The 23547-nt window shown below is 43.1% G+C and overlaps 1 protein-coding gene across 4 annotated transcripts in view; it reads right to left on the reverse strand.

The window, feature by feature from the left end:
- MAMLD1 (mastermind like domain containing 1) overlaps positions 1–23547 on the reverse strand; it is a 129286-nt gene that overhangs the window by 93629 nt on the left and 12110 nt on the right. Inside the window, exon 2 of one of the 4 annotated variants that reach the window (XM_020975060.2) lies at positions 5420–5732. The exons of 2 other annotated variants lie outside the window; for them this stretch is intronic. In XM_020975060.2, coding sequence (XP_020830719.1) covers positions 5420–5428 — 9 coding nt within the window. In that variant the 5' untranslated portion in view covers positions 5429–5732. Of the gene's footprint in view, positions 1–5413; positions 5733–23547 lie in introns of all 4 variants that reach the window. One more of the 4 variants, XM_020975059.2, reaches the window with a different exon arrangement.

Genomic DNA, 23547 nt, shown 5'->3' on the forward strand with positions numbered 1-23547 from the left:
CAAAACAAAAATCTAAAACCATATCTTAAACTCTGAGATTTTCTTAGATTTAGAAAAAGAATATCACAAACCTGAACTGAGAGACCAAGAAAATGAAGGCTGGTTAGGATCAGTCTGGCTGGGCTCCAAGGGTCTCAGACCACTCACCACAGGTCAGCAAACACACATTTCTAGGGTTGGCAAGGATATAAAAGCACTTGGAGCACCCTGGAGAAGAGGGGCATCTAAATTGAGTTAGAATTGTTTACTGCCACCAATATTCCTGTTCAATTGGCCTCCCTACTTCCCTACCTCCTGAACTGGCCAGTTTCCATCTGCATTCGCCTAGGTGAAATGAAAATAAATCCAAAAGGTTCAACCTCTTCCAACCCTTCCAGTTCCTGGCCCTTCCTTGGACATGTACTACATTGCTCCAGAAAACACCCACAAAAAGGGGATTTTAAGGTGATTTATTCCTGCTGGCCCCAGACTTCCTACACTGGTTCTCCTGGAAGTGCTGGGGTAGGGAAGGCAATTGATTTTGTTGTCAGTTTCAGCAAACCATCATCCTTTGTGGGAGGTACAACTAGCTCTCTAACCCAGGCATGACAGGAGAACCCCAAACTTTGTGAAATGGTTAAAAAATGGTTAGCAACCAACACTGGTATTCAGAAGGACAAGGTAGAGGAGAAAGCCAGTGCATATAGCACAGAACATTGGACCAGTAGTCACAAGACCTGGGGTCTGCTACTAGCTGTGTGACCTTGGGCAAGTGCCTTCCCCTCTCTGAATGAGGGAGTGGGACTAGATGACCTTTTCAAGCTCTGACAGTCCAGCTCTCTGACAATTTAAAGGTTTCTTAGAATGGATATCTACCCATTGCTACATCATCCCAAATGGGATTATTGCCTAACCTAGTTAGAAAAGGTGACTTCCTGGTAGTGACTGCTTGAAAAACTACATCCAAATGTGGAAAGATCACAGAATTTGGAGTCAGAGGAACTGATTCTTACAAGCTGTGTAACATTTGGGCAAGTTCCCCCTCTTTGTGCCTTAGTTTCCTCATCTGTAAAATGATGGGGTTCAACTGGGGTCTTAAGGTCCCTTCTACCTCTATGTTCGATTCTATGACCATCTTCAATGCCCTCTCTATGAAGCTAAAGGGTAGGGAAGGCACCTAGGATCAGCTGAACAGATAAACCACTTGGATTCCTATGTACCCATTTAAAGAAGTATTGGCTTTAGATCTCAATCAAAAGGCCTCACACTTGTATGGCACTTAAGTGCTTTTACCCACTATTGACGTTAATCTTCAAGTTAGAAAGAGACCTTAAAAGTCATCTTCTTTTATAGGTAAGGAAACTGAGGCTTGGGGAAAAGTGCCTCACATATAGGAAGTGGGAGAAATAGGATTTGAACTCAGGACTTTTGACTCCAGATCTAGTATTTTCCTTCCACTGCAGCATGCTTCCCATGCTATAAACGTAGACTGAGAAACTGAGGCCCAGCATGAAGTAATTTGTCCAAGGTCACACAGGGAGTCAGTGGCAGAGTAGAAACAAATCTGGGTCTTGCACCTCCTAGGCCAGGAAGAGTTCTTCTGACAGGGTGACCTGATTAAGGAACGTTTTGAGGTTTGCACCATATTTGTCAACTAGCCCTATGCGTTACCTTTCCAACAAAACAAGATTATATCAATAGGAAAAGTTACCCAATGAAATCGTTTTGGTTTTGGTTTGTTTGTTTTTTCAAGTGTGGTTTTTAAAAACAGACAGAAACATCGACTTTGGGGAGTAATAAGAACAGCCAGAATGGAGGAGGAGCTAGAATGACCAAGGCAAAAGGACAGCCTTCATTCAAAACCCCTGAAAAAGTGCTCCTGGGGTTATTTTTGTCTTTTAAAATCCATTTCACAGATCTCAGTGGGTTTATAATAACATAAACACATCCTGACAATGCTACTTAACAACAGTAATGACTCACATTTAAGGTTCACAAAGCACTTTATATACATCGCCTCCTTTGAGCCTCAGGACAACTCCGTGAAGTGGGTACTCTTATCTCCATTTCACAAATGAGAAACTGAGGCTCACAGGGATTTGTGACTTACCCTTTGGTCACATAGTTACTAGTGTCAGAGGTGAAATCTGAACGTAGGTCTTCCTGACTCCAAGACCAGTAGTCTTCTGGCCTTTAGACCTTTCTAGCAACTTGCTTTTATGCCTGAACAAATTCTCTCAAGTCTTAGAAATGCAAATATTTGCAATGTTATTCCATAAATGAGATCAAGTCAGTGTGGTTGCTACCAACGGTTTTGCAGGATACAATTTCATTTGTATCCATTTGCCTCTTCGTTCCCAATTGGCTAGACTGGCCCTGCTTTAGAAAGAGAAAAGAACAGGCAGATATAGCTACACATTTCTGAAGTGGGTCCAGAAAATTTTCTTTGAGAACTCATTCAATGAAAGTGTACAAACAGGCATTAAAAGAGGAATGTCATTTCATAAAGAGCTACTCAACTCTACGTTGGGACAAGCATAACCCAAATGCAATGCGGACATTAAGCTTTGGGCTCCAAAAGGAGATGGAAGAGAAAGCTAACACTAATATTTTTATTAGACAATCCTGTTTGGGAGCAGACGCCAATTTCCGCATTCAAAACTATGAATGCGGATTCTCATGGCCTGCTTTCAACATACTGTTAACCTATTTAGAAAGCAACCAGCTATGCACTTCTGGGCTATACTGGAAGAAGACAGAAAAACAGAAGGCTTAATAAACCCTGGCCATTAGTGTCAGACTAAATCACTTGACCCCACAGCTCAAAAATACTCAGCCCATAAACCCCAAATGCTAATAAGACAGACATCTTTCCTCAATCCAGTCAGTCTCTTTTCCCTGAGTCCTAAAGAACACAGGCTGGGGCCTCATTGTAAAAGCATGTGTCATTAGGCACGCCTCACTGGGGCTCCTGATATTTCAATAAAGGAGGAGGAGGAGGGAGCTAGTTTAAGAAAAGTGGCCCAAGTCTTGCTTCAGGCCTGTTCTGTGTCAGGTCACTGCTCCTGTTTGCTTGTGCTGAGCTAAGCTTCAGTTAACAAAGTGAACTTGAGATGTTCTCAAGTGTACGTGATCTGCTGTGTATCATCACTGCTGGATGCTACTCTGTCTGCTTAGGCTGGCCTCTTCTATGCTGTCAGGTAAGCTATTTCAAAGCAGAAAAAAAAAAAGTCACAATCAGGATCCGAACTCCCTCCACACCTTCAATGGCACTGTTGGCTCAGATTTCTTGAAAGATAAATATTTAACTCCAGATTTTCAATCAAACACAAACATATTTCTGGGGTTGAAGATTAAACCTGCTTGAGCTAGCAAAAAACAATATCAGCGCTGTGTGCTTCACGGTGGATAGTGTGAGATCTTGGAAGAGTACTGGGATGTGCTAGAAGACCTAAGTTTGAATTCTGAATCTAACACTTACTACCTGGGTGAATTTGAATATGTCCTTTCCCTACTCTGGGCCTTGTTTTCTGGATTTATAAAATGAAGGGGTTGGGCTATGTGATCTTTGAGGTCCCTTGGGGCTCTGACACTCTACGGTCCTATGACTCATTTGACTGACTTCAGAGCTGTAGACTCTCAGAAGTTTTATCCCTTGTTTTCCTTCTGTCATATACCCAGATGACTAGGAATTAAGGGCATACCCGTAGAAAGCTCCTAGGGCAAAATTTGACATGAATTCATCAACTGAGTCAATCATTCTCATTCATTCATTCTGCCTATGTCTCTCCTACCCTTCTGATTTTGTTCTCTCTGCCTCTATCACTTTCCGTTTGTCCATGTAGCTCAGAGCTGTAGAGTGGGTATAATAAAAGACATGATCTGCTCATTATATGCCTCAGTTCAATTGAGGGATCGTCACATCCCCTCAGCTGGCTAACTTTGGCATATCCAAACAATAATGTCCTGATACATCTTTACCTTTAAAATGGTAGAGAAGTCTCGGGAGGTCTATGAAATTCATTTCATATTCATTTAAGAAATGCATCACGTTATCAGATTGTATCTTGGCTGGCTTTCACTTGGGCATTGGAAGTTATCGGATTCGACCTTCTGTGTCTGAGACTCTGCTAGCCATTAAAATATAACCTAGCTCTCAAATGATTATGGGCTTATACTCAAGACTCAGGCTAAAGCCAAGGAAAGTACTAGAGCTCAGCTGTGCGGGAGGAATCTGTGCTGTCAACATGTCCAATTGCAGGAGCTTACTGCTACCTAGGCAACCGAATCTTTCTGAGGACCCTCACTGAGCTGTGCAACTGAGGTACACACACACACACACAAAAAATCTGACCAGCATGGCCCTGCCCGCCAGCAATTTATCTTTCCCCTCATCCACTTGATTGGTAAAGTTGTACTAAGGAGATGACCCTAAATATGAATAGGAAGACAGAAAAGTATAGGAGACTAGTCTAAGAAAATGCTGTGAAAACCAAGGTCCCTAGGGGTGTGGAAAAAGACACCAGGACCAGTGGATTTGAAGACTGAGGAGCACCAAGACTTTAAAATGACCTGTTGCCTCAACTGAGATAGCACAAATGACAAGTTTATTTGGAGGAGCAACTAGAGGGGAAGGGGAAGATGAAGTTGAAGCAGTTTTAAAAGGAGGTTTTAGAACGAATCTAGAACAAGAAGCTTAAAATCGAGGGCAGGAGCGACACATGCTGAAAAGGAGTGTTGAGTTCGAATGAGAGAGACCCAAGGATGCTTTGAAATGACAGAAATGGAGCAACGGCCACATGGCAACATATGGTTAAAGACTGGATTGACGGAGTGGGACAGTCTTGAGGAGTCAAGAGGGGGAGAGAAAAGCTTGAGATGTCAGTTTTAAGTGACGGGAAGCAAGTTCTGGATTGGTAAGATGAAAGATCAGGATGATACAAAGGCTGTGAAGGTGATGGAACAGAGGGGAGAAGTCAGGAGAGCTTTGAGGTACTCTCAATAGCTATAGAAGACACTCTTCCTTAAACCTGTGTGTGTGTGCTGTGTTAATGGTGTTAGGTATGGAAATTCAAAACTTCTTTATATGTGGTATGTACTTGTGTGTACTCGTGTCAGATATGAAGACACAGAACCCAACAACTACTTTTTTCACTGAGTTAAAAGAAAAAAAAACCCTAGGGATGTCAATTTGGTGCCCAATGAAGTCTTGTCTCCAGAATAAGCATTTCTGATTTTTTCTTATTGAAAATCTGCATTGCCACTAAGAACGTATTCCAGTTTTTCAAATATGTTTTAGTGTGCTTTTAAAGCCCTTGACTTTTCGTAAGGTTCTGAATCATACGATTTTAATGACTGACTTTATCTTCACATCATTTTCTGTCAGATTTAGGGATTTACAAAGCAAACAAGCCAGTTAAACAAAGCTAATTACATTCACCAGCGACATCCTTGCTTTTCCCCCTCAGTGCCCGGTGATTTCGGCTCCTGGTGCTCTGATAGCTGCTGACAGCTTGCTGGGACAGAAGAAGGAAGTAGGTCAGAGTAAGCCAGGGTCAGCAACAGAGAATCCCATTAGACAGGCTTAGAGGGCAATCCTGAAATCGAGGAAGTGTGTGATGTAGTGACAACGTCCCAGACACATAACAGCCAGCCTCGGGACAGCCTCCGGCAGAACTTGTACACTTATCGGCGAGTCATTATAATGACCCCAGATAGAGCTTCTCCAGTTGATTTGTGATTCCTAAGAGGTTCTGCAGAAACCAAATGACAAAAATGGACTTGCAGTTAGCAAGATTATTCCAGACCACAGGCAATATACCATGAGCTACTCTTACAATGTGACCCTCTAGCTTACAATGCAGGCCTAGTTTCAGGGCGGGGGGGAGGGGGAGCAATATCTTAATATCTACAAAACACAGGCTGGGGATGGGGAGGAGGGGCAAGGGGAGGGAGGGAGTGGGGGCAGCTATTCAGTTCAATTCAATAAACATTCATTAAGGGCCTACTATGTGTAAGACATTGGGGCTACAAGGCAAAAATGAAAAGGTACTTGCCCTCAAGGATTTCATGGGCTATCACTGATTTTTTTTTAAACCAAACTGAACCAAACCCGAACCAGTGAGAGTATACAAAGGAATACATAACAATGTTCATTTTTGCAAGTTTGTAGCTCAGATTGAAATAAGACATTTTGTAGGGGATGGTAAAGCGGGTGTGGTATCTTGGATAAAGTGATGGACTTAGAGTTAATGAGATCTGGAGTTCTTTCAGTAGAGATTTCTGTCAAGGTGAGTCATTTTAGAAATCTAGACAGATTGGGGTTTCAGCCTGGGGGTTGGAGGCCCCCTGTATGCTCAGCAGCATCCAATTCCTCCAAGGAGGCTGTGGCATTTTCACCTTTAAATGGGAATAGTGGTCCTGGCAATATGGTCTTTGACACCTCTAAGACAGCCAATGTATAGCAATAACATTATCAAGGTCCAAACTGTTGATTCCTTCTGGGGGAAAGGATGATATAAAACAAAAGGGACAACCAACTTCCAGGTTGGGCAAAAAAAATAATCTGGGTGAATGATGTTGGAATAGAAAACATCCCCACCCCCAGAAGGTTTAAGAAAATGCCTTCTCACGTCAAAGCACAGGTACCCTTGGAGCAGACATTGACAAGGAAGCCCATAATTTTCTTAGGACTTTTTAGTGGAAACTTCCGCACAACCAAGAATCTAACTAAATTTTCAGTCTCCAAGAGACTGGTTCCTTTCGTTGTCTTATCATATTCTATTTCTTCATAAGAAGAAATTGGAATGAAGCATTTGCTCATGTATCTGCTTGTTCATGTAACCTCCAAAGAACCTTTAGGTTGGTGAGAGCTGCATACCCAGCAGCCTAAATTTATACTGGATTTGCTGGGTTGGGAGGAAGGGAAAGCCCTGAACCTCGGCTGTCTGGGGGTGCCTGAGCCAGGGCTCCCAAAACACACAGTTCAAGTTGCTCTGCCAATCATACCCATCAAACCGTTTCTATTTCAATCACAGGGAGCAATTTCTCTGGATTGAACAGTGTTCATTTTTGCAAGTTTGTAGCTCAGATTGAAATAAGACATTTTGTAGGGGGTAGTAAAGCGGGTATGGTATCTTGGATAAAGTGATGGACTTAGAGTGAATGAGATCTGGAGTTCAAGCTTTGACTCTGACTGTTGCTGGGCAACCACTAGCAAGTCATGAACCTCTCTGGGCCTCAGCTCCTCACTATAGATAGATGACGTATTGACCCTAGCTTGGAAAATAGATATGTATTGACAGGATTCGTTGGAAGCTACTGTGAATACAAACACAAACAAAAAGATATCATTATTTTCTTTGGGTTTGAAGGCCATGCAGATAGTCATTTCATTGGGAGTGCACAAATCAATGGATGTTTCAGAAACAAAGGCATTTGGCCTAGTAAAGTAGTTTGGATTATTTTAGAATGTTCATTTTATTTCCTGTACTTGCAAAAGCCAAATCACAACTTGGCAGGACCCAGAACATCCCTACCCCTTGTCCTTGCAGGAGAATAACAATAGTGAGTCAGGCACTCATAGAACTCTCTGCTTTTCTCTTCAAAGTCCTTTGCAAACATTCAATAATCAATTCATGAAAAGTCTTCCATAGCGTCCAAGCTACCTTTTTAGCCTCGTCTCCCATCATTCCCCTTCCAGCGCTCTGGGACGCAGCTCAAGTGAACTGCTCCTGCTTTCCCAATTCTGTTCTGTGTGCGAGTCTTTCACTTCTGTGCCTGGAAGGGACTTCCCCTACATCCCGCCCCATATCGTTCCTCTTAGTCTTTTAAGGCCCAGCTCGGATGCTACCTTCTCCACCAAGCCTTCCATGACCCTCTCCCTTCCTAATCTTCCAGCCCACTCCATTCTAACCTTCTTACACTTGTCTCATTGGAACTTGCATTATGCTCATTTCTATTAATGCCTTGTTCCACTCCTCCCCCAACCTCAAATGAGATTATAAATATGACCTTGGGCAAATTACTGGGCTTCATTTTTTTTTTCACCTGTAAAATAGGGACACTGGATGGTAAGGGAACTTGAGATCATGCCATCTGAGTATCAGCTGAAGGAAATGGGACTATTTAGCCTGGAGAAGAAAAGGCTCAGAGTACAAGACGGCTGTTTTGAAGAATTTGAAGGGCTAGCATGTATACAAGGGATTAGACTTTTTCTGTTTTGTCCCAGAGGGCATATCTAGGAACAGTGAGTATCTTTTTTTTTTTAGGCAATTGGGGTTAAGTGATTTGCCCAGGGTCACACAGCTAGTAAGTGTCAAGTGTTTGGTCTGAGGCCGGATTTGAACTCAGGGTCCTCCTGACTTCAGGGCCGGTGCTCTATCCACTGTGCCACCTAGCTGCCCCGAGTTTCATTTTAAAAGAAGCAAATTTCTGCCTGAAGTGAAGACAGCTAGGTGGTACTGCAGTGGCTAGAACTCCAAGCCTGGAGTGAGGAAGACTCATCTTCATGAGTTCAAATCCAGCCTCAGACACTGGGCAAGTCACTTCACTCTGTTTGCCTCAGTTTCCTCATCTGTAAAATGAGCTGGAGAAGGAAATGGCAAACCACTTCAGTATCTTTGCCAAGAAAAGCCCAAATGGGGTCACGGACACAACTGAACAACAGCAAAAGTGAACTGGGTTGATCTAGAAGGAGGTAAGTTCCCTCTCATTCAACAGAATCTGGGTGACTGTATTCAGAATGTGGTAGCAGGGATTATTCTGGCACAAGTGTTGATCTACATGATGTCTGAAGTCTCTTCCAACTTAGAAATTCTGAGATTTTTGTGATTAACCATCTCTAAGAACACCTTAGACTCAGCTATAGATTGATGATTCCGTGATTTTATATATACATATTTTTTATTCTTTTCCAAAGGCTTGTTAAAATGTTGATATCGGGCAATCTCCCCAAGTGAGGGGTGGTGAGGGTGTACCTAAGTTAGGTTCAAACCCTAAGGAGGCAGTACAATTCTAGATCTCACTCAAGGGTTAGTACCATGATTATAGTCATTCTAACATGCAACTTTGAGTCTGGCTTTCCCGAGTCTACCCACTGATACACTTGGTGGCCCAAGCCAGTGTGCTGCACTATTGATGCCAAGCAGCCTTACCCCCCCCTCCAGGTAAGCAGGCAATAAGCATTGTTCCCAAGACATCTAGCTGATGAAAAGGCAAAGTTAAAAATACATGGTACAAACTAGAACAAGTACTCCACAGTGCCCTTGGCCACAGGGAAAAACGGAAGCTCCCACGGCACTAAAATCTAAAATAAAAATCAATGTCATCTGCATGTAACTGAGTACTCTAAAGACAAACTGACTGTCTGATGGCTCAGAGGACCCTCTACCATGGCCTTCATTCCTTGACCAAAATGTTTTTCATAATCTTGCCTAAGTTATTTCACTTAATGCCACCATGAAACTTCCTTTTCCCATTATCTGTGACCACAAAGGGACCATATTTCAAAGTTTCAGGGCAACCTATGTCAATGGCTTAGTGATGCAACCTCCATAGCCCATTTCCCAAATTGGGTTATGAGCCATGTGAACAGGGGTTCCATGAGAACCCACTACTGCAGACAACTTTCTCAGCTAGAAAACACTAACTATTCAGTGACATGGGAACAATGGTTATTATATGCAACAATTTTTTGCTTTTTTTTTTTGTTGTAGTTGCTCCAAAGTTCCCCTGCCCTGCCCCACCCCACCCTACCCACTGTTCTTTATCTTGGAGGTGTTCTCTAGCTCCAGATTTCCTCACAGATTCCTGGGTTCCACAGATATTTTTCAAGCCCCAAAGTCTTCTATGACCAGACCAGTTGGGGAAAAAACTGCAGCAGAGGATCTCTCTAAGGTCCCTTCCAACTCTGAAGCCTAGCTCCTATGATAAAGAGGTCAGAGAGTTCTGGGGAAAAGCACCTTGTCAAATTCAGTAGTCCCTCTCACGTGACTGTCGTCACCTCAAGCTTTCAGATATTCCTCAGTACCTGCCTTCCCATTGAGGAGGGAGAAAGAGGGGCAAAAACCTGATTTTGAAGTAGCTTATTCATGTTAACCAAGATGCGCAGTCCACTGGCTTTCTCCTTCTTTCTTTGCCTTTCGAGCAAGAATTTCAGGCCAAACTGCCTCCAAGTTTCATGGTCCAAATTTAGCCGGTCAATTGCTAATGCAAAGGGGAATTCACGGTAGCCAGAGGGTTTTCCTTACCTAAAACTGAGATCTCGGTAAGACTGGAGAGACAGGCCCAATTCTCAGAGATAAGGGGGCAGAGAAGCTCCACAAAACTGCCTTAGTCTTAAGGTATTTATAGATCGGATGAACCTAACCAGCGGCAAGATCCAATTTGTTTGAATCACAAAGAATGCTTCCCCTGCCCCACCCCCCAAATCAAGCTACCTTTGATAGCGCTCTCAGATGTAGTAGGGGCTCCTGCAAGCAGCAGAGGAAATAGCAAAAAAGCCACAATTGTGCAAGAACACCGGGACTCTCCCATGGGGGGTTACTACTGCTTGCCTAGCTTGTCTCCCAGGGCGGCTGTGAAGAAACTGCTCTGTAAACCATAAAACACTTAAAAAAAAAATCAGTATTCTGAAGCAGCAGGAGCAGGGCATGCTAGAGAAAAAGTAAAAAACAGCGAACACCTAAAGAAGAATACTATGTTCGGTGGGTCATAAGGATGCCCCCAAGGAAGGTGGGCATCTAGGGATGTTCCACTAAGCCTGGGAACCAGAACAGTATGATGGGGAGCATGCTGGATGGGGAATCTGGATACCTGGAGTTCACGGCCCGGCTCCTGGGTGAGTCACGTCTCCATTCCAGGCCTCAGTTTCCCTATCTGCACAATGTGAGGGTTGGACTAGATGTTCTCTAAGGTTCCTTCCAGCTCTAAATATATGCACTCCTGCATCTATGACTCATAAAAACCAGAAAAAATGGTTTTAATAGGACCTTAGAAAACTGACTTCACTGAGCAAAGACAGGTCCACTTCCCTTCACCAGTTCAGGCTAGGAAAACTGCTCACCATGATAGAAGGGTATATCAAACTGTCTTGAGGATTTCAAAATAAACAGTTAATTCCCAGTTACAACTCTGTAATGAACCTTTTGATTGCTAATAAGAGAGACTGGCCTGGAGAATCTCTACCTATCCTCTTTGCCCCTCCAAAGAGCTACCGTAGTCATTTCTCATCTCTGGAGGCCCAATCTCTCTAGTGAACACCAGTCCTATATCACTAACTGTGTATTATACATTTCTAACTGGATGCCCCATAGGCATCTCAAACCCAACATATCAGACACAGAACTCATTATCTTTCTTCTGAAGCCCACCCCTCTTCAGAATTGACCTGGTAATATTGAGAGCTCAGTCACCCTCCCAGTCCCCTAGCTTTGTACCATCAAGTCATCCTCAACGCCTCACTAGCTTTTGCCCCATATATCCAATCAGTTGCCAAATCTGACAGTTACCATTTTGACCTTCGCAGCATCTCTCCTAGCCAATCCCTTTTCTTTACACACACACACACACACACACACACACAGCCACTACCCTAATGGAGGCCCTTCATCACTTTTCACCGAGACTGCAGCAAGGGTGTCCTAAGTATTCTCTCTACATTCTCTCTCCTCATTTTGGCCCATCCTCCATACTGCTGCCAAAGTGATTTTCCTAGTCAACCATACAACCAAACAGTATTTATTAAGCACCTACTATGTTCCATCCAGGCAATGTCCTAGGTGGTGGGGATAAGAATGCAACGAATGAAAAATATCTCTCCACACAGAAAAAAAAAAAACCAAACCAAACAACCCTACATTCTAACTGGGGAGACAAATACACATATAAGAATATGCAAAATAAATACAGATTAGTTAAATACAAGGTAGCTTGAGAGGAAGGGCACAAGTAGATGATGGGAATCACGACTGTATAAGAAAGTCCTTGAACTGTGTCTTAAAGGAAGAGAAAGATTCTAATATAGTAGCAATGAAGAGAGAGGGTGTTCCAGGCCTGGAATGTCTGGGTGGACAAAGGCACAGAGACCCAAGAGGGAGTGTTGTACATGAGGAACCTTGGCTGGACTGCAGTGTGGGAGAGGGGGACTAATGTCCAATGAGGCTGGAAAGATATCTTGGAGTCATGTTGTGAAGGGCTTTAAAAGCTAAGCAGAGGCATTTATATGTGATCTTAGAAGCAGTAGGGAGCCAATGGAGTTGAGCAAGTAGGGAAACGACAAGGTCAGACCTATGCTTAAGGAAAATCACTGGGCATCTGTGTGGAGGATGGGCTGGAGAGAGACTGGAGGCAGGGAGACTGATGGAGGCCATCGCCAGAGTCCAGGTAAGAGGTGATGAGGGCCTGAACTAGATGCCTCTTTCCTAGAATGGATTCCCTTCTCACCTCTATCTCTTGGAATCTCTGGTTTAACTTCAAAGTTCAGTCCAGTTACTACTGCTCTCCCTCCCAAACTACCTTGTATTCATTCTGTATATAGATTGGATATGCTTATCTGGTTCCCAGTTAGAATGGAAGCTCCTTGAGGGGAGGGACTGTCGAATTTTGCTCAGCCCACTGTACTCACTTAACCGATGTTTGTTGATTGATTTCTATAGGATTGCCAGACCAGGCTTCCTGCGGCCAAAACCTAACCTGACTGGAAAGGTCTATGGGCACTCAAGAATTCTTTTGCAGTGACATGTTTGAAACCACATGACTAAGTCTTTAGAGGAATACAACTATGAAGAAACTTTTTGAAATAAAAATGCAATGTAAAGGAAGGGAAAAGAGGCTGTCAGAACCTAGCAGAGGCCAACCTCAACTCCACACTTCTACTCGGGATGCGGGATGCGGAAATGGAAGGCAGCAGCCTCAGGGATTTGCAGTGACTGAATCAACACAAGGAGGATCATCTGTGTTGGCTATAGAAATCATAGGGTTAGAGCTGGGAGGGACCTTCAAGGCCAGCTAGTCCAACCCCCTCACTTGACAGATGGGGAAACTGAGGCACAGAGAGGCACGGTGACTTGTCCAAGGTCACACAGGGCTTAAGTGGCAGAAGTGGAATTTGAACCCGGGTCCTCTGATTCCAAAGCCAGTACACTTTCTACCACCCATCCTGCATCTCTAGAGCTAGGACTCCAGAAATAAACATTAGCTGGAGAGCAAATAAAAGTTCCTGCCTTGCTCTGGTAAATCCTCTTTGAACAGGAGGATTCTAGAATGGCTACATGTTATTTGATGGGAAAATACTGCTGAATAGCACTGGAAGAAAGACGAGGATACCACACAAGAATTCCTTTCTCCTCCCGCCCCAAGGCAATCCTCTCCAGCAGAGGCCTGACCTTCAAAGTTAAAACTTTATCTCCCCCCCCCCCAGAGGAATACAAAGGCTTTTATTCCAGCGAAAATGCAAATAACCCCAAGGGGGGGGGCACAGCTTTAAGCTGCCCACGATCATTTCTGCCTTCCTGTGATAGAAGAATCTGCCAGCTCTCTTTGATGGGAAAGGGGACTGACTATCCTTTTGAAAAATATCAACCTTAGACAGGGCCCTTCCAAGGCTAGGGGTACCCAGCACTACTATATAGCAGCATCCCCAGACTGCTCCAGAAGGTTGAAAGCAATGCAGGCTGGTGAAAAAGAATTCTGAAGGAGAGTGAGGAGATCCATAATCTATTAATGCCTATGCTATTGACTTTCTGGATGACCTTGGGCAAGTCACTGCTTCATTTGGGTTCTGGAGGAGGTTATCTTTCTGAAGGCCCTTCCAGCTCTGATGTTATCTGAATCTGTAATCATTGGTAACCTTGCCATTTCTCAGAGCCTCTGATTTAATGACCAATACCTCCAGAAAAACCAATAGTGGAAGCTCTGGTATGGTACCGATGGTTGAATACAGTGGGTGCTGCCCAAAAGGAAGTAATACACAGTTCTCTTTCTTCTTGCTTCCTGTGCCTATATAGCTGTCCATATGGAGAGCAAGTAGTCCACCTTACATCACATCTCTATTTTTTTTGGGGGGGGGGAACTGGGCAATTGGGGTTAAGTGACTTGCCCAGGGTCACACGGCTACTAAGTGCCAAGTGTGTGAGGCAAGATTTGAACTCAGGTCCTCCTGGCTCCAGGGCTGGTAATCTACACCTAGCTGCCCTGACATCTCTATTTTTAAGACTAGAGGCTGAGAGTTATAAAGTTATAGTATTGGAGTTAGATAGTTATAGATAATCTAGTTCATTTTACAGATGAGGAAACTGAGGCCCAGAGAGGGCAAGTGACTTGCCCAAGGTCACACAGATAGTAAGTAGCAGAACCCAGATTTGAACCCAGGTCTTTTAGACTCTGAGTCCAGTGTTCTTTCCGCTATGCCCAGAATGCTTAAGCACATGGACAGCAAGACAAGTTGCTGCATCTAGGAGACACAGTGGATAGAAAGCTGGGCTTGGAGTCAGGAAGTTGTCGTTACTGATCCCTATCAATTGTGTTAGACTCTTCGTGACCCAGTGGACAACTGTCCAGAATTTTTCTTAGCAAAGATACTGGAGTAGTTTGCCATGTCCTTCTCCAGTCGATCCAGAAGATCCATTTTGTCAGGCAATCAGAGGTTAAGTGACTTGCCCAGGTTCACATAGCTAAGGAAGTGTCTGATGCCGGATTTGAACTTGGGTCTCCCTGACTCCAGGTCCAGTTTTCTATCCACTAAGCCACAAGCTGCCTCTGAAGTCAGGAAGACCCTAGTGCAAATCCAGCAGCAGACACTTACTAGCAGTGTGACCCTGGGCAAATCATTTAATCTCTATTTGCCTTAGTTTCCTCAACTGTAAAGTGGGGATAATAATAGCACCTACCTCCCATGGTTGTCCTGTGAATCAAATGAGATATTTGTAAAGCACTTACCACAGTGCCTAAGCACTATAGAAATGTTAGCCATGATTATTATTGTCATTATTATTCATTTATAAACCACTCCCTTTGTAGAACAACTCCAAAGCTCAGTGGTCAGGAGTTAGCTGGCCTCATTCACCAGATCCCCTCAGGGTAATAGCCAGTTCCACCTGCTAGGGGAAGGAAAGCCATATGGCCTTGGCTTGCAACAAGGAGAATTTCAGGCATAGAAAAAAAAAAGTCAAAGCCCAGAAAAGCAAAACACTTAAAAAACCCAAATGGGTTCAGGAGCACTCCTCTGGCCATTGCTTATGCTTGCTTAAGAAAATATGAAAAGTCCTTTTTTTTCTCTCCCAAGTCTCTTAGAACAGCAGAGAAATTAGTAGCAGGATCATTTATATTTTGGGTGTGATTTTGAAAAAAAAAATGGGCCAAGTCATTTCATTTCTCTCTTTTGCTGCTGTATGAGATAATGCATTTCCTGTCCCTGGAAGTGATCAAGCAGAGGTCAGATGACCAGCTTGCAGGGATGGATTCATGCTTCAAGCAAGGGCTGGACTATGTGACATCAATTGCTTCTAGATCGGGGAGGCTAAGATTCTAATTATAACCAAAAATTGATCCTACCTAAGGATCTAGAACTTTTGGAGCAAGGGAGTGGAGCTGGGTCTACAATAGGCTAAGAACTCACTCCTGAAATCTATAAAAGGAAGGGCTCAAAGTAGACAAATCACTAACACCCTTGCCAACCATGATAATGAAGATCAAAGTCACTTACTGTTCCTTTTGACAAGCAAAGTCAAGGGATGGGTAACAACTGGGACAGACCCCTCAATCACTCTAGGAAGGCTAATCTGAATTATTCACAGGGTTTGAAGAATGCAATTGACACACAATCTGGAATGTCGATGGACCTTATTTCCCTATGAAATAACCCCATTGAATCAAAGGCACAACAGTGATTATTTCCTGCCCTTTTTGGTGCAGTCTATAATTTCTCTTTGGGTGAGTTACTCTCTGCTTTTAGAACCACAGAATGTCAGAGCTGGAGGGGCCAATCAACTCATTTTACAGAGGGAAACACTGAAGCATGATGACTTTCTCTTCCTCACCAGCAAATGAAATGTCTAGGATGATTACTTAAGTGCTTTGGGCTAGACTGAACTAATGGCTCTTTGTGAAGGGCTTTGAGATGCTGAGAGAAAAGGCCCTAAATAAAGGTAAACTGGAGAACAGGGTGGACTGAGGACTCAGAGGAGTCCCTCCCAACATGGCTTCCTGAAGGCATACTAGCAGCTAAGAGAGATAATTTGGGCTTGGTGTGGCAAAGAGACTAGTGGGGTGGGTGACTTTTTGTGATGTGACAGTTTTTCTGTGCAAATTGTTTTAAAAGGGATTCTGCTCTGGCTTACTATCGGCCAAGTCCCTCCCTTCTTCCTCACTTAGCTGCCCAGAAGATATTGGAAAGGAAAGGAAGAAAATGGAGATAGCAGGACAATTCAAAAGACTAAAGAAACAGCCAACCTGATGCTCCCTCAGTGATAAAGTTGTAGGCCAAGTGTTAGTTATCAACCATGTTTTTCTAGCTTGTATGAATCTCTGCAACTGTTACGAAGGGCTCTCTAGTTTCTGTAGTGGCTCCAACATGGTTGACTATCAATCGTGGAGCCAGGGTCCTCAAGGAAGACCTAGAGCATTTTCCCAACCAAATGGAAAAGGTATCAAGAGGATGGTACAAAGGCAATAGTCCAGCACTTCTTAGGAGACTGGAGCTTGTGCTTTGCCTAAAGTCCAGTACATCAAACAATATTTCAAGTTTTCAGTGGCTTTGGATTTGGGGGAAATGTCCTTATGGCTTTCCATCTCTTCAGCTCCCTTCTCCCTAATTTGTTCATGCACTCTTCCCTCCTTTATATACATTTTTGTTTTTTCCTTGCCCCCAAATATGCTTACCCATTCTTGTGAGCCATTCCTACGATGTTTATCTTGGACCAGATCATTATGGGCAAGTACCATTTTATTGCAACACACGCAATTTTCTTAGACTGCTGCCCTCAGTTAAGATATCTTTTCAATTATTTCTGAGAATGGCATAGATGTTACCACCTTTCATCTGAGCTATGTACCTATAGACTCTTGGACCATATAGTTGATCAATAATTTTAGAGACTTATTAGTAAAAAGAGTTTCAAGTTTGGTGTGAATTAAGATCTATTTAGAGCATTTGTAACTTTCACAAATAAGACTTTTTTTTTTTGGCTAGGCAATGGGGTTAAGTGACTTGCCAGGGTCACATAGCTAGTAAGTGTTATGTGTCTGAGGCTAGATTTGAGCTCAAGTCCTCCTGAACCTAGGGCCGGTGCTCTATCCCCTGCACCACCTAGCTGCCCCTCAAATAAGACATTTCAAAGCAGCCTCTTTGGACCACAATCTTATCACTCCACTTAAAGTCCCTGAAGTCTTAATACCCAATAGTGATTCTTTTATATGACTCTTTAGAAAGGCAACTTAGCATTCTAAAAGTTCTGTTGGTGAAACAGCCTGCCAAGTCATCTATTATAATCAGATTTTTAAAATGTGAATACTACCATAAAAAGCCAGTCATCAGATGATTAATTATTTTGGCCACAACAAACTATGAAACAGACAAACCCACAAAACTACCTTCAGTCCTGTGCAGCACCTTTACACTGTGATGGGGGTGCAGTGGTAGACCAGGGGGCAGAGGCTACTAGGATCAGACAGGTTTTCGACCATTGGCAGACAAATTTAACTGCGAGTACTCTCAATATGGGATCCTTGCCAAGTGACTGAGTTGACACACCACTGGAGGAACCAGGTACTGTTCATATTGACATTCTGCGAACTGCAAAGGCAGAGAAGATGTGAAAGGGTGTGGCAAGCCAGCCAATGAGTGTGTTTGGCCTGGGCTTCTGATAGAGCACTGTTGACAACCTTCACTTGACAAGGATCAAAGCCCATCCCCTGTCCTATCAGATTGAGGAGCTTTAGGAGTTGAGAGCCCTGTACAAATTCACTGGATTTCCATCCCAGATTCTAGACTGGATCTTTGTATTAGTGAACCAACACCAGCTAAAGGTATATTCATCTGGAGTAACTTCCACATAAACTAAAAAGGCCTCAATGGAATTATCTTTCCTGCTGATCTCTGAAATTAAGTTGCCAATAATATCAATTCTTGATTACCTGCACTAAAGGACTAGAGACCCAACTAATATAAAAAGAGAGATAACAATGTAATATGTACTTTTGCTACTATGGTGTTACAATGTAATCGCTCATCCTAACACCTCCAAGTTGTCTCTGTAACTAGTCCCAATCTACTTGATCTAAACAATGTTTAGTTTTTTAAAAAGTGATCTGGGCTATTCCATTGACTTGCTATGTGAACTCAAATTTTTAAGTCACTTCCTTTCTCCAAATCTTTAAATTTGGAAGTGGGTGGGGGCGTGTGGAAAACGTGGGAAGTTATTAGATTAGATGGCTAAGGTCTCAGCCAGCTCTAATAGTCTAGGAATCTATGATGCTTTCTATATACAGAAGCTCTAGAAAACCAAAAAGAAGACTTGGAAGACCAATCATAATAAAATAAAAGCTGACATTTAAAAGTTTGCAAAACATTTTATATCAATCATTTCATTTGACATGCATGCCCATAAATAACTAGTAAGCCTTGGGGTGGGATTTGAAGCCTGGTCTTCCTTGACGCTGAGAACAACACACTTTCCATGGCACCATGCATGTTGTAATCTCAAAAGTACACATGGCATGAAATTCTCACCCTGCACAAATCAATTCAATCTCATTCTGGCCCAAAGAAGGAAGGATCTTTGAGAAAACAGTTGAATATCAATGGTCCTTTCTAAAACACAGGTGCTCAAGGCACTGGGTTTTTCAAGAGTAGATGGGGTCAACATACAACAGGATTTGTTTAGAATGAATAACCTTATTTAATTACATTTTTCCTAACTCCTGAAGCATAGCTTCAACTTCCATTTTAATATGCATGACTATAGGAGATATCCAGTAACCACAAAGTCATCTGTGACCAAACTTCTCTCAGTAAACAGTGCCAAAAGCCCTAGTCCCTTTAACATGAAAAGACAATTAGGCAGACAGTTTTGTTTGGGGGCTGGAGGGCCCCAATAACTGATGGAAGGAACCACATTTCCCCCCCACAGCTGCCATTTTGTCTCCACAAAACCCAATATTTTTCCTTAGAGGCAGCCTATAAATGCTGGGTTTGGAGTTATGATACCTGGGTTAGAATCCTGGTTCATACTAGCCATGTGACCCATATGACCCCAAATCTCTTCATCTCTGTGCGCTCTATGAAATGGAGAGTGATAGTACGTGGACTCAAGAGTGTCATGGGAGTGCTATAGGCTTCTGATTTGTAATCTTTCAGTTTCAATTAATTAGACAGATGAAAGGACCTTCTAGCTTCTGAGATCATCCACAGAATCAGAGCTCAGAGAACTAGGAGCACTGCAGTAAGTCCAATCCCCTCATTTTACAGAGGAGGAAACTGAGGCACAGGCAGATTAAGAAAGCTGCTCAGAGTCACTCAGAGAGTAGTCCACATTTTACAAGAGGCACAAATAGACATGAAAATGGGAGCAATTGGCCCAGAGCCACAGGGTTAGTCTGGACTAGCCCCAGTAGCTCCCATATTGCTGGCCAGCACTCTCTTTCCAGCACACCACACTGTCTGCATTTCGGAAACGTTACAGGTAGTGTTACAGGATTTTCTGTACCTTCACTGCCAATAGCAGTTCATTTAGTGTCTGGAATCTCAAAGTAAGATTCAAGGTGGCAGAAAAGCTCAATTTCAGGTATTGCTCTAACCAGGATAGCTATGTGACCCTGGGCAAGTCACTTCTCAGTGCTCTAGGCAGCTAAGTCGCAGAGTAGATGCTACTTTGGTAGAGGAAGCTCCTCACCATGGGCTTTCCTACCAATGAAATCAATGGTCCATATGGATCTCCTTGGGGGGAGAGGAAGGTATTACATACGTTAACCTCATCTGATCCTTGAAATCCTATGAGGTGGATATAAAAATTCATATTCCCATTGTAGAGATGAGGAAACGAAGGTGCTGAGAGGTTAGTTTTCCCAATATCACATAGCACTCCAGGCTTCTGGCCTGGCATCCTTGTTGCCATACCTTGATGGTTCCCTTAAAGGGGAGCAAATTTCTAATAAGGCTCCCTAAATCTAAGGGACACGGAGGGGGGATCAAAGAAAAATATTCACAGAGTCAGTGAATATGGGATAATTAAAACAGGGTAACTTTTGTAAGGACCTTATGAGCTAGAGGTTGCTGACATTTTTCTGTGATAAAATATTAAAGAACTAACAAAGTATTCTCCTGGGTGACAACCGCCTGAAGACCAAGGGCTTCTTTGAGACAAGACAAAGTGCTCCACAACACAAAAATGAAGGATGGGTTGCCTGGCTTTTTGTTCTAGGGGTTGGGATCAGACAAAGGAACAGATTTATATAAAGTTGGTCTTAAAAATAGGTCTATTTGTTGAAAATACAATGATTTCCAGTGGTTCTCTGAGGACCTCGTCATTATTCCAAGTGCTATAGGTTCTGAGTTTGGGTTTGAATAATAACAGCGGTTGACATTTACGCAGCTTCCAGCGTTCCCCTCTTAAGAACCCTGGGAGGTAGAGGTACTATTGATGTAATTATCCCCATTCCTTAGAGAAAACTGAGGTTCACGGAGGTAAGTGCCTCACCCATAGACGCAAAGCTAATAAGACTGCCTCAGAGTTTCCAGTCGCAAAAACATTGAGTACAGAATGTGATAAGATCTAAAACAACTGGCTTTTCCCTATTTCAATTCAAGAGTATCAAACTCAACTTCTCCTGTTAGGCCATGAGTGAACATCTTGCAGAAAGAAGAGGAATAAACATTCTTTTTTTTTTTTTGTAGTAACTCTTTGGTAGCCAGAGATCAAAGTCAATCCCAACAGTACTCTGTGGAAGTGGTAGCACCTTCATTCTGGCAGATGAAGAAACTGAGGCCCAGGGTGGTCAAGTGACTTGCCCAGAGGCACAAAGCTAATAAGTGTCAGGGCCTGAAGTCTAACCCAGGCTTTGGAAGTTCATTGCTCTTTCCACTGGACTACTAGTGGCTGCAGAGCCTTGTAGAATGATTTTTTTCAGGGAGATGGGAAGACAGAGGAGTGGAGGTGGGTACATCATGCCTTTAACAATCAAGGGAGGGGGCAGCGAGGTGGCGCAGTGGATAGGGCATCAGCCCTGAAGTCAGGAGGACCTGAGTTCAAATCTGGTGTCAGACCAAACGCCTGACACTTAACTAGCTGTGTGACCCTGGGCAAGTCACTTAACCCCAATTGCCTAAAAATTTAAAAAAAATGATCAAGGGAACCACTCAATCCCCCCCACCCCCCATAAAATCAGGAGGCAGAAGGGAGTGGAGTAGCTGTGCTTTCTTTCTCTGGGCCTCAGTTTTTTCTTCTAGAAAATAAAGGAGTTAGAATAGCTTCTCCCTAAAGTATCTTCCTGCTTTGATATTCTGGAATCTACAAATAGCAGGTGAAACTCCAAATTCCCTGAAATATTTGAAAAGGGAAACAAAGTTAATTTCTTTCTAATTTGATTAGAATAATAATAGTTTATTTTTAAATAGATAAGATTAAAAAAAAATAAGGGTGAGGTCCTTGCTATTTGAAATTATTTCATTTTTTATTTCCATGAAGAGAAATAAAGAGGTTTGAGAAATGTATTTTTGTCTTAACAATGAGAAAAATCTGGAAACTACAGTAAAGCCAGAAACAGGTGGCCAATATGAGGCACACATTTCTATTTATCATATGGAATTACTGAGGCCCAGAGAGGAAAAGGTCACACAGCCAAATTATAGGCAGAGTTTGGGTCTCTGGGTACTAGAATACAGTGTTTGGTTTTTTGTTTTTTTTTTATACTAAGCCATGCTGCATATAGGTTATATCTTGTCTGTATGATTTCATGACATTTACTGAGTATATAAAGAGTTTGCTTTTTTTTTTTCCCGAAGAGTCAAATGACTGAAAATTAAATTTTGTCTCAGACTTTGGAGAATTTCATGTTCTCTACCACTTCCTCTTTAGAAGTGCAGGGACTATTGGAGACTCCTAGAATGTTGCAAATTTAATTCCCATGTTCCAGAAACATTTAAGTGCCTTCTGTGTACCAGACACTGTGCTAGGTGTTGGAGATACATGTGCATGGATGAAAGTCTCCTCCCTCAAGGAGCTAGCTTTCTCTAAGAAAACAAGAGGTGCTAGATAGATGGAAGAGCTGAATGCAAATTATTCAACATGCTCCTCCCATGGCTGTTTTTGTTTTTTAGAGGAACCCCTCAATCAGTTCAAGAGAAAGCAAGGGTGCTAACCACCACAGCCTGCCCCCCTACCCCATACAAGTAGTTGGGATGAGAGGCAGGATTTATTCTCTCTGGGGAAGCTAGGCGGCCTGGTGGAGGGAGCACTGGGCCTGGAGTCAGGAAGACCTGAGTTCAAAACCATCCTCAGACACTTACTAGCTGTGTGACCCTAGGCAAGTCACTTTGCCCTGTTTGCTTCAGTTACTTCATCTGTAAAATGAGTTGGAGAAAGAAATGGCAAACCACCCCAGTATCTTTGCCAAGAAAACCCCAAAAGGGGTCAGGAAGAGTCAGAACAGGCTCAAAAACCAACTGAATAACAAAAACCAGGTCTCTCAACACCACCCAGCCCCTTATCTTAATTATTAGAATAATAATAGCTGACTTGAAGTTTTAAGGTTTGCAAAGCACTTCACAGCATAATCTCATTTGGTCTTCAGGACTACCCAGTGAGGTAGGTGGTAGTGTTCTCCCTAGCCTCAATCAAGTGATTTAACCACAGTTATCCAGCTAGGAAATGTCTAAGGCAGGATTTGATCCTGTCTTCTTGACTCCAAGCATACATCCCATTCTACCTTGTGTGCCACATTGCCTCTAGACATGTAACAAAATAGTCAGCTCCCTTCCAGTTCTCCAGCACCAATAGTATGGAAGCTTTCTTGAGAACAAGGACTGGTTTCCATTTTGGTGGCCCTAGTACTTAGAACAGGGGTGGGGAACCTGCAGCCTCGAGGCTGCATGTGGCCCTCCAGGTCCTCAAGTGAGGTCTCACTTCCCCACCTCTGACCTAGAAGAATGCCTTATAGTAAGGGCTTACTACAAACTTGTTGGATTGACTAAAAATTACTGTCTAAAGATAACTTCAGCTGCCATCTCCTGAAATGGGGTGCTGAAGGCAGAAAGCCTTCCCAACTTAGAAAGCTGGAGTTTCTTTGCACATCTGACCAATTTTGTTATAGTACTCAAGCAGATAAAAACAAAGGAGACGGGCTAAGGTGGCACTGTGGGTATGATAGCTAGGAAATCAAAGGATTTCAAAAGAGTTGAGGGTTGTTTCTCCAAGGCCAGTGACAAACCCATCCTGATTGGAATTTTAGTTAGGCAAACTGGTCAGGGTCCATGGGGGAAGGGGAGGAGAGAGGGACACAGAATGAGGAGGCCAGGCCCCTGGAAGACAATCTTAGTCCAGTTTACAATTTTGCCAAAGGCTGGTCAACCACTGC

Source organism: Phascolarctos cinereus, unplaced genomic scaffold (genome assembly GCF_003287225.1).
Source record: "Phascolarctos cinereus isolate Bilbo 61053 unplaced genomic scaffold, phaCin_HiC Scaffold_8;HRSCAF=390, whole genome shotgun sequence".
In the NCBI taxonomy this organism is placed as follows: Eukaryota; Metazoa; Chordata; class Mammalia; order Diprotodontia; family Phascolarctidae; genus Phascolarctos; species Phascolarctos cinereus.